General features: G+C 46.0%; 1 protein-coding gene across 1 annotated transcript in view; it reads right to left on the bottom strand.

The window, feature by feature from the left end:
• LOC103304469 (leucine-rich repeat-containing protein 37A-like) overlaps positions 1-6522 on the bottom strand; it is a 28962-nt gene extending 22440 nt beyond the window's left edge. Inside the window, exons 1-2 of the mRNA XM_054709503.1 lie at positions 4282-6522; positions 552-623 (exon numbers count right to left, since the gene is read on the bottom strand). Coding sequence (XP_054565478.1) covers positions 552-623; positions 4282-6515 — 2306 coding nt within the window. The 5' untranslated portion in view covers positions 6516-6522. The remainder of the gene's footprint in view (positions 1-551; positions 624-4281) is intronic.
• Positions 6523-14225: the final 7703 nt, after the last annotated feature.

Here is a 14225-nt window from a genome sequence, read left to right as displayed (position 1 = left end):
ATTACGGAATATTATGGAATAGTTTAAATGAATTGGGTAACCCTCTCTGTATCAAGAAGGAAACACGTGTAAGATATATTATGAGGTGAAAGAATCAAGTGGTAGGATGTTACAATTTACAAAAAAAAAAAAAGGTATGAAAATCACATAACATACCTATTTTGCTATCTGTAAATATGTATATAGGTAAATGCGTGGGAAAAGGTCTGTAAGGATATACTGGTATAGTAAACATAGAGTAGCAGTTATGTTAGGGTGGGGATGAAGGCACAAGCAGGGTTTTCACTATACCTGCTATTTCATTTTGTTATATTGAAATAATAATCATGTATTACTTCTTATAATGGAATATAAGTTTAAATTGACTCTGATTTTAAGGAGGGCCTTCCAAATTTAATTTTTAAAATAAACAAGTTGCAATCAATAGATGTTGATTTGGGATACAGAGGGGGCAATACCTTTTCTCAGAGCTATTGACCTCAAAATTCTGGACCAAGAAGGATCTTACAATACAGTTAGTTTTTAAATTAATTTTTGGAGAATATACTCACAGTTTCTCAACCAAATGGTATGACTTCCATGTTTCCTTACCAATGTATGAAATAGCGTTTCCCTGCAAGTTTCTGTGAAGAAACACAGTTAATATCATTGAGTAGGTAAGAAACGAATGAACAGAATAAGTAAAACAATCATGGCAACCTTGATATTCAAATGCAGAAAACACAAGCTTTCTAACTTCTACAACTATCAGCTTGCCAGTTTGCACAATTAATAAAGACATAATGTGAGCTACAGTTGGTTTGGCTCAGTAGATAGAGCATCAGCCTGTGAAATGAAGGATCCCAGGTTCAATTCCAGTGAAAGGCACATGCCTGGGTTGCAGCTCAATCCCCAGTAGGGGGTATGCAGTAAGCAGCCAATCAAAGACTCTCTCTCATCATTGATGTTTCCATCTCTCTCTCCCTCTCCCTTCAACTCTGAAATCAATAAAAATATATTTATAAAGGCATAATGTGGAGCCCCTGGCACAAACAATGAGGCATCTCCTCAGAACTTGAACTTCTCTTGGATAGGTAATGCCAGTTAATTACTTTGAATGCATTTTTTCCAAAATCACCTGTTTCTAAAATGATTCCTTCAACAGATCAATGAGAAAAGCATAATAAAAAAGAAAAATGGCAAAAAAAAAATGTATTGTTTCAAGAAAATATATGTAAAGAAACCTTATGCCAGGCCACACCGAATCTTTGGCTCAGTGCCCTCTGTGGAAATCTCTCCAGGTCTTAGAAGGACAAGGGCAGTTATAAATGAGGGGACTAATATGGAAGGCTCTTATAGACATATTTGACAGGGAAAAGCACAAATCACTGAGCAAGGAGTTAAGAATTAGCTCTTTGGGGAAAAATGCAAAATGAAAAGAGAAAGAATGAGATTAGAAGGACAGAAACACACCCAAATGATAACAGGAGTGGTAGAAAGGGTTGGGTGGGATTTTCACATTAGCTATATACTGTATATAAAAGCCTAAGCGACCAAGGACTGTCGGGTAGCTTTAACAGGCACTGACCACCACGGGGTAGATGCTCAACACAGAAGCTGCCCCCTGGTGGTCAGTGCACTCCCACAGCGGGAGTGAAGACCAGCTGACAGACAGGTGCCAGACACCTGGCTCACAGCTGGCAAGCTCAGCTGCAGCAGAGCGAGCCTCTCCCAGGGACACGCCCCCTGCCAGCCTTAGCAGTGGCACAGGGGGAGGGGGAGACAGGCACAGGGGGACCCGGATTAGCAGGAGCAGAGCAGTGCCCAGCCCTGGCTCCAGCTCCTCTCTGGCTGCCTGCTGCTTCGGGTACTACTTCCTGCTGTGTGGGATCTATGCTGACAGAGGGCTGGAGCCCTAGGAGCTGGCAGGTAAGGCTGGGCTGCGGTGCGGGGAGGTCCACTGATCACAGCAGGCCAGGCCAAGGGTCCGTGCACTGGGCCTCTAGTATCCTATATAATTCTGTGACACGACAAAACAGCAAACCACAGCCCTGGGCTGGTTTGGCTCAGTGGAAAGAGCGTTAGCCTGCGGACTAGAAGGTCCCTGGTTCCTCTCTGGTCAAGGGCAGACACTTGGGTTGCCGGCTCGGTCACCAGTAGAGGGTGTGCAGGGGGCAGCCGATCCGATCAATGATACTCTCTCATCATTGTCATTTCTATCTCTCTCTCCCTCTCCCTTCCTCTCTGAAATCAATAAAAATGTGTTAAAAAGAAAAACCGCAAACAGTGAGAATGTGTCCATGAATTACAAGTGTTTAAAAGAAGCTGTTAAATTCCTGAGATTCGGTTTCAAACACTAACTCTGTGGATGACTTTGAATCTTTAGCTTTGTCCTCTTCCCTCAGCAATAACTTACCTATTCCGTGTACACCTTTTTCAGGAAGGTCAGAAAACATCAGATAGCTGTCTGCCCCTCTTACCCAGTGGACATTTCCACTCAAGCAGAAGCCTTCCTGTTGCTTTATGCTCACCAATGAAAGATGCCCAACCTGAGCTCACCTCCTCAAACGGGCTCTCTTTCCCAACTGCTGTATGTCCACCTGTCATACCACCGTCATTCTCCTCATCATCCAGGACAGACATTTTCCAGGGTCATATTTGATCTTTCTCTTTCCTGTACATCCCATCCCTCACTCCAGTCAGTTACCAAACCTTGTCAGTTCTTCCTTTATAGTGTTTCCTGGATTTTCTTTCTTCTACTGTCACAACCACTCTGATTCAGCGCCTTCTCACTTGACTCCTAGAGTATTCTATTTGGTCTCCCTGAGTCAAGACTTCCTCTCTAGAACGCGCTACCTATGGAATCTAAATAATCCTCTTATTTTACTCATCTGTCTCTCTCACTTGGAAACTTTTAGTGGGTCTCCTTATCTCGGTTTAATTTCCAAACCCCTAGATTCGATAGTCAAGGTTTTTCAAATCCTATTTTTCACTGCTTCCTAAACCAATTCTTTAAAACCAGACTGGTCTATTAAGTCCTGATCATTCCTGTAGCCATGCCTTTGCCCTCACGTTTTTACCAAACCACAGCCACTCTTCAAGTCCCAGCTAAAGTTCTGGCCTATCCATGCAGGTTTCCCTGACTTCCATACCCCAATAACTACACATTCTGCTGAATTAGAGTACCTCTCGCCTGTATCTCTTTTAGTACTTAATTATATACCGCCTCCTTTTTTGTAAGCATATTCCCTTTCTTCCCACCTACCATTGTCATGTTCCATAGACAATGTCATACTTCTGTGCCTCTTACGGTACTTAGACTTGGGTTGGGCACAAAATGGGTGATTTATATAGAAAGTCAGGGGGCAAAGGTAAGTTCTAGATATGAATGAGGGATCAAATAATAATAGCCAACACAGACATATGTTAAGAACTTGTATAAGTACTACCCTATATCATAAAAGCATAACATGCAAATTGACCGAACAGTGGAACAACAGGTTGCTATGACACGCACTGACCACCAGAGGCAGACGCTCTATACAAAAGCTGCCCCTGGTGGTCAGTGTGCTCCCACAGGGTGAGCACAGCTCAGCCAGAAGCCAGGCTCACAGCTGGCGAGCGCAGCAGTGGTGGCGGGAGCCTCTCCAACCTCTGCTGCAGGCAGGTGGTAAGGAGCAAGGGATCCTGAACTGTGAGAACTCCAGAATGAAGAGGGATGTGCCCCGAGGGGTCTTGACTGTGACAGGGCGCAGGTTGGGCTGAGGGGACCACTGCTCCTCCCCAACCCTTGGCGAATCTTCTGCACCTGGACTCTAGTATATACAGTATGTAGTACTTCTAAAACTCACTACAATCCTATGTAATGGTAGCTATATAATGTTCATGTTACACATGAGGAAATTGAGTCTCAACACTAATAAATGGCATACTTGGTTCAAACCCAGTCACTCTGGCTGTAGAATCTCTACTCTTAACCACTTTGTTGCACCACAACCAATGAGTCTGGGAGAGGGTCATGTTTCTGTAAAGAAAACGGAGCAAAAGTGGGAGGACAGTAGAGGTTAAGGAATGAAATGCTAGGGCTCAAAATATGGACAAATAATATGGGCAATTACAAGCAAAAGACTGGTTAAGGGGGAACATTAGTATTAAGGAGAATGAATAGTTGTCAAACAAAGATAAAAACAAAATCATTCAACATGGTTAGCTGGGAGATGAGGAAGGCACAGGAAGACCTCAAGGAAAAGGCTGCCATGTCAGCCAAGATGCAGAGAACAAATGAGGAAAGGCAATGCTTACAAGATGGTGAAGTTGCCATTGTAGGTGCTGGGCTCTGGAACTGGCACTCTGTGGAGCCTCTGGTTTGAGCCAAAACCAATACACGACAGTGTCCCATTATTGCAGGAACAGAGCTCACATATGTTCATGGTGGCATTCTGCTCAGTCATTGGAGGAACTGTCTCTGATGACTCTGGTTGCTGAGTAATTGTAACTTCCAGGTCAAACGATAGGACTGTGGCTGTGACTTCAGAAAAAGATGGCTGCTGAACCTGAACAAGTTCTGGATGTTGAAGTGTCACCTCAGGGTGCTTTAGAGGAGCAATAGTCTGCTGCAGGGCTGTAGCATCAGCCTCCAAAGTTGGTTCTGGAGTGATGGTGAGCTCCAGGTCAAATGGTGTGAATGTTGGTTGTTGAGCCTGAACAGGCTCTGGTGGTGGAAGTGTCACCTCAGGGTGCTTTGCAGGAGCTGCATTCTGCTGCAGGGCTGTAGCATCAGCCTCCAAAGTAGACGCTGGAGTGATGGTGAGCTCCAGATCCAAAGGTGGAAAGGTTGGCTGATGAGCCTGAACAGTCTCTGGATGTGGAAGTGTCACCTCAGGGGGATTTTCAGGAGCTGCATTTGGCTGCAGTGCTATAACACCAGTCTCCAAAGTAGGTTCTGGAATGATTGGGACTTCCAGTTCCAATGGTGGAATGGTTGGCCGCTGAGCCTCAGCGGGCTCTGGAAGTGGAAATGCCACCTCAGGCTTTAGTGGAGGAGCTGCAGTCGGCTGCAGGGCTGTAGCAGCATTCCCCAAAGTCGGTTCAGGAGTGATGGTGAGTCCCAGGTCCACAGGTGGAAAGGTTGGCCACTGAGCCAGAACAGGCTCTTGAAGTGGAAATCCCACTTCAGGCTTTAGTGGAGGAGCTGCAGTTGGCTGCAGGGCTGTAGCACCAGTCTCCAAAGTAGGTTCTGGAATGATGGGGACTTGCAGTTCTAATGGTGGAAAGGTTGGCCGCTGAGCCTCAGCGGGCTCTGGAAGTGGAAATGCCACCTCAGGCTTTAGTGGAGGAGCTGCAGTCGGCTGCAGGGCTGTAGCAGCATTCCCCAAAGTCGGTTCAGGAGTGATGGTGAGTCCCAGGTCCACAGGTGGAAAGGTTGGCCACTGAGCCAGAACAGGCTCTTGAAGTGGAAATGCCACCTCAGGTTTTGGTGGAGAAGCTGCAGTTGGCTGCAGGGCTGTAGCACCAGTCTCCAAAATAGATTCTGGAATGATGGGAACTTCCAGTTCCGACGGTGGAAAGGTTGGCCGCTGAGCCTCAGTGGGTTCTGGAAGTGGAAATGTCATCCCAGGGTTTAATGGAGGAGATGCCGTCTGCTTCAGGGCTGTAGCAGCATTCCCCAAAGTCGGTTCAGGAGTGATGGTGAGTCCCAGGTCCACAGGCGGAAAGGTTGGCCACTGAGCCTGAACAGGCTCTTGAAGTGGAACGGTCACCTCAGGGTGCTTTGGAGGAGCTGCAGTCTGCTTCAGGGCAGTAGCACCAGCCTCCGAAATAGACAGAGCGGAGGACTCCTGCGGGGATGTAGCATGATGAGCTGAGACTTTGCTAGTAGCAGATGGTGCAATCTTCTTAGGGGGCTGGGAAGTTATCAAAACCCCCAAGTCCACATCTTTAACATCAATAGGCAAGAGTCGATGTTGAACTTCACCCCAAAGTGGAAGTGACTCTGTTGCCTTGTGATGTGAAGGCTGAACTTCAACATCCATAGAAGACTTTGGAGGTTGATGTCGACCCTTCTGATGGATTCGCGAAGTTTGTATATTGGCAAGAGGCACGGGAGGTAGACCTGAGCTCTTTGAAGAGTGGTGGTCAAACAAAAATTTCATTGGCTCAGAAGACACTGTAGACTGAGTTGAGGCTTCTTGTTGTGGTGGAAGCTGAGCTAAAGCTTCCTGAGGGTCCGGAGAAGGTGCCTCTGCAAGTACAGCTGAGGCATGATGGTTGAGCGAAGGAAGTTCAATACTTCCAGGATTTTGCTGATCCAAAGACCAGGGCTTGGAGGGCCCCAGGGGGATGGAGGTCAACAGGATAGAGTCCATAGCCAACTCCGGAATCGGAGCTGCCTGGACCTGCAGCCACAACAGCTGCCACATGAACAGAAACCGTGGGTCCCACATGTGCAGCCCGGACATGACAGGCAGAGGTCTGGGGCAAGGAGAGTAACCCAGAATACTGGGGCACAGTGAGTGATCCAAATTGCTGGGGCACATACAAGCAACCCAGAGAAGTGGGATCCAAGTACCATGCGCTGAACAGGAGCCCAACAATTGGCAGCCATGTCACAATTGGCAGCCCTGTCATACATGTGCCCCTTAGCAACCACGCACCCCTCCCCCACCTAAGGTTCTAACCTTTATTATTTTGGGGCCGGAGTGACTATAGAAATGTGAGACTCGCCGAAACCGGTTTGGCTCAGTGGATAGAGTGTCAGCCTGCGGACTGAATGGTCCCGGGTTCAATTCCAGTCAAGGGCATGTATATTGGTTGTGGACACATCCCCGGTAGGGGGTGTGCAGGAGGCAGCTGGTCGATGTTTCTCTCTCATCGATGTTTCTAGCTATCTCTCTCCCTTCCTCTCTGTAAAAAATCAATAAAATATATTTTAAAAAAAAGAAATGTGAGACTTTTCCCCAGAATCATCAGGGATCACGTGTTCCTTTCACCTGCACAAAAGTTAACTATCTCCCTTTGGGTCTCCCCTCCCCACTCACAGGCAGGATTTGGCCTGCACACTTGGGTGGCCCCAGAGCCCAGGCATGGTAGGGTGTGGGGAGGGGGTGTAAAAGAAGGTGGGGAGTTGAGGGGTATTGAAGAGCTTTCCAAGAAAGCCACAGGTCCTGGCATCTCAGGAAATTCAGAAGAGCTAGTCCAGTCTGGCAATCTGAGCTCCTCTTCAAAGCTGAAATCTGAGAGAGTCTTCCTCCCAATGGCCATACTGCTTCCAGGAGGAGTAGCTGACCTACAAATACACCAGTTAGAGTGGTGTGGAATGGGACACACTTTACAGTTCAAAAATGTTGCCATTTCCTCCAAATTCTCAATTTTCTTTTACTTCTCACCCAAATATATGTTTATTGATTTTAAAGAGAGACAGGGGATAGGGCTTAACCCTCATGATATCATCTAACCCTAAGTACTTGACGAAAGAAATAATACTATTGCATTGGTGGTTGGGTTTCAACATATGAGTTTAGGTGGGGGTACATAAATATGGAGCATAACATTTCAATTTTGGACTTCTAAACACCCAAACTTTAGGAGAATACATTTATGCTGTTTAATCTAAGTCTGTGGTACTTTGTTACAGTAGACCTATGAAACTAATACAGACTCCAACTACCCTTCAGGAGTGGTTTTGACCTTCAATGATTAGTGGGTTAAGAAATATCCTCAGGTCTCTTGATTAATATACAGCTAACTGAAAATGGCATATACATATATAACTTTCCTTAATCTTTAGAGAATTCAAGAATTATTACCTTTTTAAAAGTATATTTTTATTGGTTTCAGAGAGGAAGGAAGAGGGAGAGAGAGAAACATCAATGATGAGTGAGAATCATTGATTGACTGCCTCTTGCACGCAACCTACTGGGGATTGAGCCCATAACCTGGGCATGGGCCCTTGACCAGAATAGAACCTGGGACCCTTCAGTCTCGGGGCATTGCTCTATCCACTGAGCCAAACCATTTAGGGCTAACTTGTTTATTGATTGACATTTTTTAATGAATGGGAATACTTATGCTAGCATGAAATAATTAGCTTACAGTATATTTCACAGTAAAAGTAATGAATGACCTAATCTATTGAGCAGTTAGTTATCTCATTTGTCTTCCTCCAAACTGTTTGTAAAACTTAGAAATCAGATGGCAGAGGTACCCAAGAAGATCAATACAAAAGTGGTTGTCCCTTGAAAGGTTTAGTAATTCAAAGGGCTATTTTTAGTGTCATGTGAGGCTCATTATAATCACTTCCTTTAATCCAAAAAGAATCCATTTGCTAATGAGCACCATTAATTAGCTTAATAAGGATTAATGACACATAAGGCTCTAGGTGCCACGGACAAAGGATCATAATTGAGTTTTTATAGAAATGAACATCTCCTTATATCTCAATAAATAGAATTATTAGGGAAGCATTTCATCTTTGACAAGGAGGAGGATGAAGAGATTTTTATTTTGTAACTAGTGCACGAAATTCGTGCACAGAGAGGGTGGGTTCCCTCCACCCAGCCTGCAGCCTCTCCAATGAGGGACCCCTTGGGGGATTTCTGACTGTTGGTTTAGGGACCCCTTGGGGGATTTCTAACTGTTGGTTTAGGCCCAATCCCTGTGGAATCGGGCCTAAACCGGCAGTCAGGACATCCCTCTTGCAATCTGGAACCGCTGGAACCGCTGGATCCTAACAGTTCACATACCTGCCTGCCTGATTGTCCCTAACTAATTGTACCTGCCTGCCTGATTGCCCCTAACTGCCCTCCCCTGCCCGGCCTGATCTTGTCCCCAACTGCCTTCCCCTGCCGGCCTGGTTGCCCTCAACTGTCCTCCCTGGCCGGCCTGATCTCTTCCCCAACTTCCCTCCCCTGCTGACCTGGTTGCCTCCAACTATCCTGTCCTGCCGGCCTAATCTTGAATCTAACTGCTTTCCCCTGCTGGCCTGGTTGCCCCCAACTTCCCTCCACTGCCAGCCTGAAAATGCCCCCAACAGCCCTCCCCTGCCAGCCTGATATTGCCCCCAACTTCAGTCTCCTGCAGGCCTAATCTCGCCCCCAACTGCCCTCCTCTGCCGGCCAATTTGGTTCTGATTGGTCAGTTTCTATGCCAGTCAGCATCAAAAGCTCTGCCTCCTAGGCAGCTATTGGTTCCTCACACTTCACCCAGATTTGGTTCTGATTGGTCAGTTTCTTTGGCAGTCAGCATCTCTGGGCCTGATCAGAAAGGTGGGGCTGATCAGCAGCCCCAGTGGAGTCATGGAGAGAAATGGAGGCGCAGCTGCTGGCTACACTGGGAGAGAGAGAGAGAGAGGCAAGTGCTGGTCAAAAGTTGCCACAGAGGCATTATCCTGTCTTCTTTCTTCAGGTCTCTCTGCTCTCTGGCCCTGATTCACAGCGCCCTCAGCAATCAGTGCTGGGGCACCATGCTTGCAGCTGAAGCAGTCAGCGCTGGGTTGCCATGGCAATCCAGCACTGACTTCCTATCTGGTCGAGCTTCAAGCTTTGGTGGTAATGGTCATTACACATTGCCTCTTTATTATAGACATTAGTAAAGTTAGAGGCATTTTTGATATATTTACTTATGTAGACATTTCTAACTATACCACTTAGGCATCATTTTTTCATTGTTTTTAGTGATTTCAGAGAGAAAAAGGGAGAGCGAGAGGGAGGTAGAAACATAATGAGAGAGAATGGCCCCCAGGATTGAGATGAAACCCAGGCAAGTGCCCTGACCAGGAAGCAAATCATGAACCTCTGGTTCATGGGTCGACACTCAACCACTAAGCCATATTGACTGGGCTTAACCATCATTTTATCTTTTTTAACTATTTTTTTTATTGATTTCAGAGAAGAAAGGAGAGGGAGAGATGGATAGAAACATCAATGATGAGAGAGAATCATTGATGGCTGACTCCTGCACGCCCCCTACTGGGGAACCTGTAATCTGGGCATGTGACCTTGACCAAAATCAAAACTGAGACCCTTAAATCCACAGATCAATGATCTATCCACAGTGCCTTACCAGCTAGAGCTTAACCATTCTAAACATTTATTTTTAATCCGAGAGGCCCAGTGCACAAAATTTGTGCATGGCGGGGGGGGGGGTGTCCCTTAGCCCAGCCTGCACCCTCTCCAATCTCGGACCACTCAAGGGATGTCCCTCTCACGATCCAGGACAGCTGGCTCCCAACTGCTCGCCTACCTGCCTTCCTGATTGCCCCTAACCACTTCTGCATGTCAGCCTGATCACCCCCTAACCACTCTCATGCCAGCCTGATTGATGTCTAACTGCTCCCCTGCCAGCCTGTTTGCCCCCAACTTCCCTTCTCTGCCGACCTGGTCACCCCTAACTACCCTCCCCTGCAGGGTTGATTGCCCCCAACTGCCCTCCCTTGCAGGCCTGGTCCCTCTCAACTGCCCTCCCTTGCAGGCCTGGTGCCTCCCAACTGCCCTCCTCTGCTTGCCTGATCGCCCACAACTACCCTCCCTTGCAGGCCTGGGCCCTCCCAAGTGCCTTCCCCTGCTGGCCATCTTGTGGTGGCCATCTTGTGTCCACATGGGGGCAGGATCTTTGACCACATGGGGCAGCCATCCTGTGTGTTGGAGTGATGGTCAATCTGCATAGTATTCTTTTATTAGATAGGCCGGAGGCCTGGTGCATGGGTGGGGGCCAGCTGGTTTGCCCTGAAGGGTGTCCCGGATCAGGGTGGGGGTTCCCTTGGGGTGTTGGGCGGCCTGAGCAAGGGGCCTGTGGTGGTTTGCAAGCCAGCCTTGCCCCCCAGTGACCCAAGGAGAGGCCCTGGTACTTGGAATTTATTTATCTTCTACAATTGAAACTTTGTAGCCTGGAGCAGAGCCAAGTGTCCTGGAGTGAAGGCCTGAGCTGGCCAGGGCTGCAGAAGCTTGGCTTCCTCCATCGCCCAGGGCAACCCTAGACTCCTGCTCTTCTATCTCAGTGGCAGCTGCCATTTCTGTTTCAATTTGTTTACCTTCTATAATTGAAACTTTGTACCCTTGAGTGGAGGCATCGGCTGGCCAGGGTGTGTGGAAACCTTGGCTTCCTCCATTGCCAGGGAAACAAACACAAGCCTCCCTCCTGCTCTCTGTGGCTGCAGCCATATGGGTTGGGGTTAAGTTGCATACTCGCTCTGATTTTACCGTGGGTGTGGCTGGTGGGTGTGGCTTGTGGGTGTAGCAAAATGATGGTCAATTTGCATATTATTCTTTTATTATATAGGATTGGTATAACAATTCCTACATTGAGATTCTTAACGCAAGTTTGTTCTCTTGCAAACTTAATATGTTCTTAATAATACTGTTTATATAACTCATCTGATAAAACATTTAATGTATCTATGTTCACCTAATTTAGATTACTGGTATATTATAAAAAAAATTCTGAATTAATGGCATTTAAATTAATGCAACTGTTCTATATTTCCTGTCCTATAGAAGACAATTTGAGGTTAAGCTGAATTCCTCTCTTCTTTTGCAGGCCTTCAAAATTGTAAAAATCATTATGGGTTGTAAAAACACACACCATAGGCCCAAGTTGATCCATGGGTCCTAAATATAAATATAAGCAGCTGGTATATGAACACTTATAACACCAGGCTCATATGGATGTGTATAATAATTCAGACCTCATTAACACTTTTCCTCTATAACTAAAAAGTTTTCCCTATCTATATCTTGTCTATCCTATATAATAAAGAGGTAATATGCAAATAGACCATCATGCCCACACACAAGATGGCCGCCCCATGTAGTCACAAATGGCTGCCTCCATGTTGTCACAAGATGGCCCCCTCATGTCTTCACAAGGTGGCTACCCCCATATCGTCACAAGAAGACCACCACAAGATGGCTGGCAGGGCAGGGTAGTTGTGTGAAATCAGGCCAGCAGGGGGAGGCAGTTGGGGGCAACTAGGTCCGAAAGGCAGGGCAGTTGGGGGCGACTGGGTCATCAGGGGAGGGCATTTGGAGGCAATCAGGCTGGCAGGGGAGCAGTTAGGTGTCGATCAGGCTGGCCGTGGAGTGGTTAGGGGGTGATCTGGCTGGCAGGCAGAAACAGTTAAGGGCAATCAGGCAGTCAGGCGAGTGGTTGGGAATCAGCAGTCCCAATTGTGATATGCATGTCTGACTGATTGGGCCTAAAAAGGCAGTACGACATTTCCCAAGGGGTCCCAGATTGGAGAGGGTGCAGGCTGGGCTGAGGGACACCCCTAACCCACAGTGCACGGATTTTTGTGCACTGGACCTCAAGTATGATTATAAAATTAAAAATGCATCCCAGATATTAAATGCTAGAGATGGGCTGAAGCCCTACACAACTTACAGAATTGTACAATTTTATTGCTGGTAGAAATCGTAGAGATTATTTGATTTGAACCCCTTCTTTATTTTATATATAATTATAAACTCATAAATAAATATTATGTATAATTAACTTACAAATACTTGAGGAATAGCAGGCCTTCAAATGAATCCTTGTGTAATTCTTGCAAATTTTTTTCGCTGAGAATTCTGAAAAATGTAAGTTATTTCTTTCTCTTTTTAAATATATTTGTATTGATCTCAGAGAGGACAGGAGAAAGAGAGAGAGATAGAAACATCAATGATGAGAGAGAATCAGTGATCAGCTACCTCCTGCGTGCCCCACACTGGGGATCTAGCCCACAACCCGAGCATGTGCTCTGACCAGGAATCGAACTGGCGATCTCCTAGTTCACCGGTCAACGCTCAACCACTGGCTGGGTTGTAAAGGTTATTTCTGAATCAAAATCCGAAATAACTACAATTGCTTATTGCCAGAAATATATATATGGGAAACCTGGGTAAATGTGCCATCAAAATACCCTAATTTTTATTTAAGGATGGTGATCTCTGCTCTATTTTCATTCAAACTTTTCTTCTCGTGTCCTCCTTTGTATTCATCTGTCTCCAACACTCACACATAAAAACACGTGCACGCGTGTGCGAGCACACACACATACCTGCCCACTCTTCCCACCAAATCATATATTTAATGTCTACTCTCTAGATCACAAAGTCTGTTAGAACCCAACTCTGTGTGGTACTAACATTGGCAGACCTGCCATTTCCTCCTCCATGCATGTTTCTGATAATACAACCACATATTTAATACAAAGCATCAATTGTGTGGTTAAACAAAAAATGCATCTCAGCATCAGGCTAGAGAAGCTTCCTGATGAGAAAACTGGACAGGAGTCACCATGTATAAATTCATTACAGATCCAAGAAAAACTTTTATCCTTTGAAATGGGATAAAAAGAAAAAGTCATTTTCTACTAAATCCCCCTATACTTTTGCTGTGTGACTTAGAACTTGGTTCAAAAGTTCATCTTCAGCCTAAACCAGTTTGGCTGAGTGGATAGAGCGTCAGCCTGCACACTGAAGGGTCTCAGGTTCAATTCCAGTCAAGGACATATACCTTGGTTGCAAGCAAATCCCCAGTGGGGGGTGTGCAGGAGGCAGCTGATCGATGTTTCTCTATCGTCGATGTTTCTAACTCTCTATCCCTCTCCCTTCCTCTCTGTAAAAAATCAATAAAATATATATATTTTTAAAAGTTCATCTTCAGTAATGACATCTGCATGATCAATTGTACATCTCCTGCAACAGGTGACATGAAACACTTTCTCAGGCAAAGCAAAGGAATCAAATTAGCAAGACACTTGTACCTGTGATTTCTTCCTTCAATTCTGGATTTTACCAACATGACTGAATCCGATGAATTATCACATTTGTTTTTGCTTGGATTTCTCCTTCACTTTTTTTTTCTGCTTTGCTTTTTTTTTTTTTTTAATATATTTTATTGATATTTTACAGAGAGGAAGAGAGAGGGATAGAGAGTTAGAAACATCGATGAGAGAGAATCATCAATCAGCTGCCTCTTGCACACCCCCTACTGGGGATGTGCCCGCAACCATGGTACATGCCCTAGACCGGAATTGAACCTGGGACCCTTGAGTCCGCAGGCCGACGCTCTATCCACTGAGCCAAACCGGTTTCGGCTCTGCTTTGCTTTTTAACCAGCCATTCACCAGCTCCTGTAACAGGAGCTCACTAGCACTTAAGAATGAAAACACAACCAAATAAGTCCCCTAATAACTGTGGGCAAAAGAGGCCACCTGCTAAACCTGACAAGGTCAGGGGAGGCCTGACAGCCTTACAATCTCAGAGACT

This window comes from Eptesicus fuscus, chromosome 20 (genome assembly GCF_027574615.1).
Source record: "Eptesicus fuscus isolate TK198812 chromosome 20, DD_ASM_mEF_20220401, whole genome shotgun sequence".
Lineage (NCBI taxonomy): Eukaryota > Metazoa > Chordata > Mammalia > Chiroptera > Vespertilionidae > Eptesicus > Eptesicus fuscus.
This window is presented reverse-complemented; position numbering and strand designations above follow the sequence as displayed.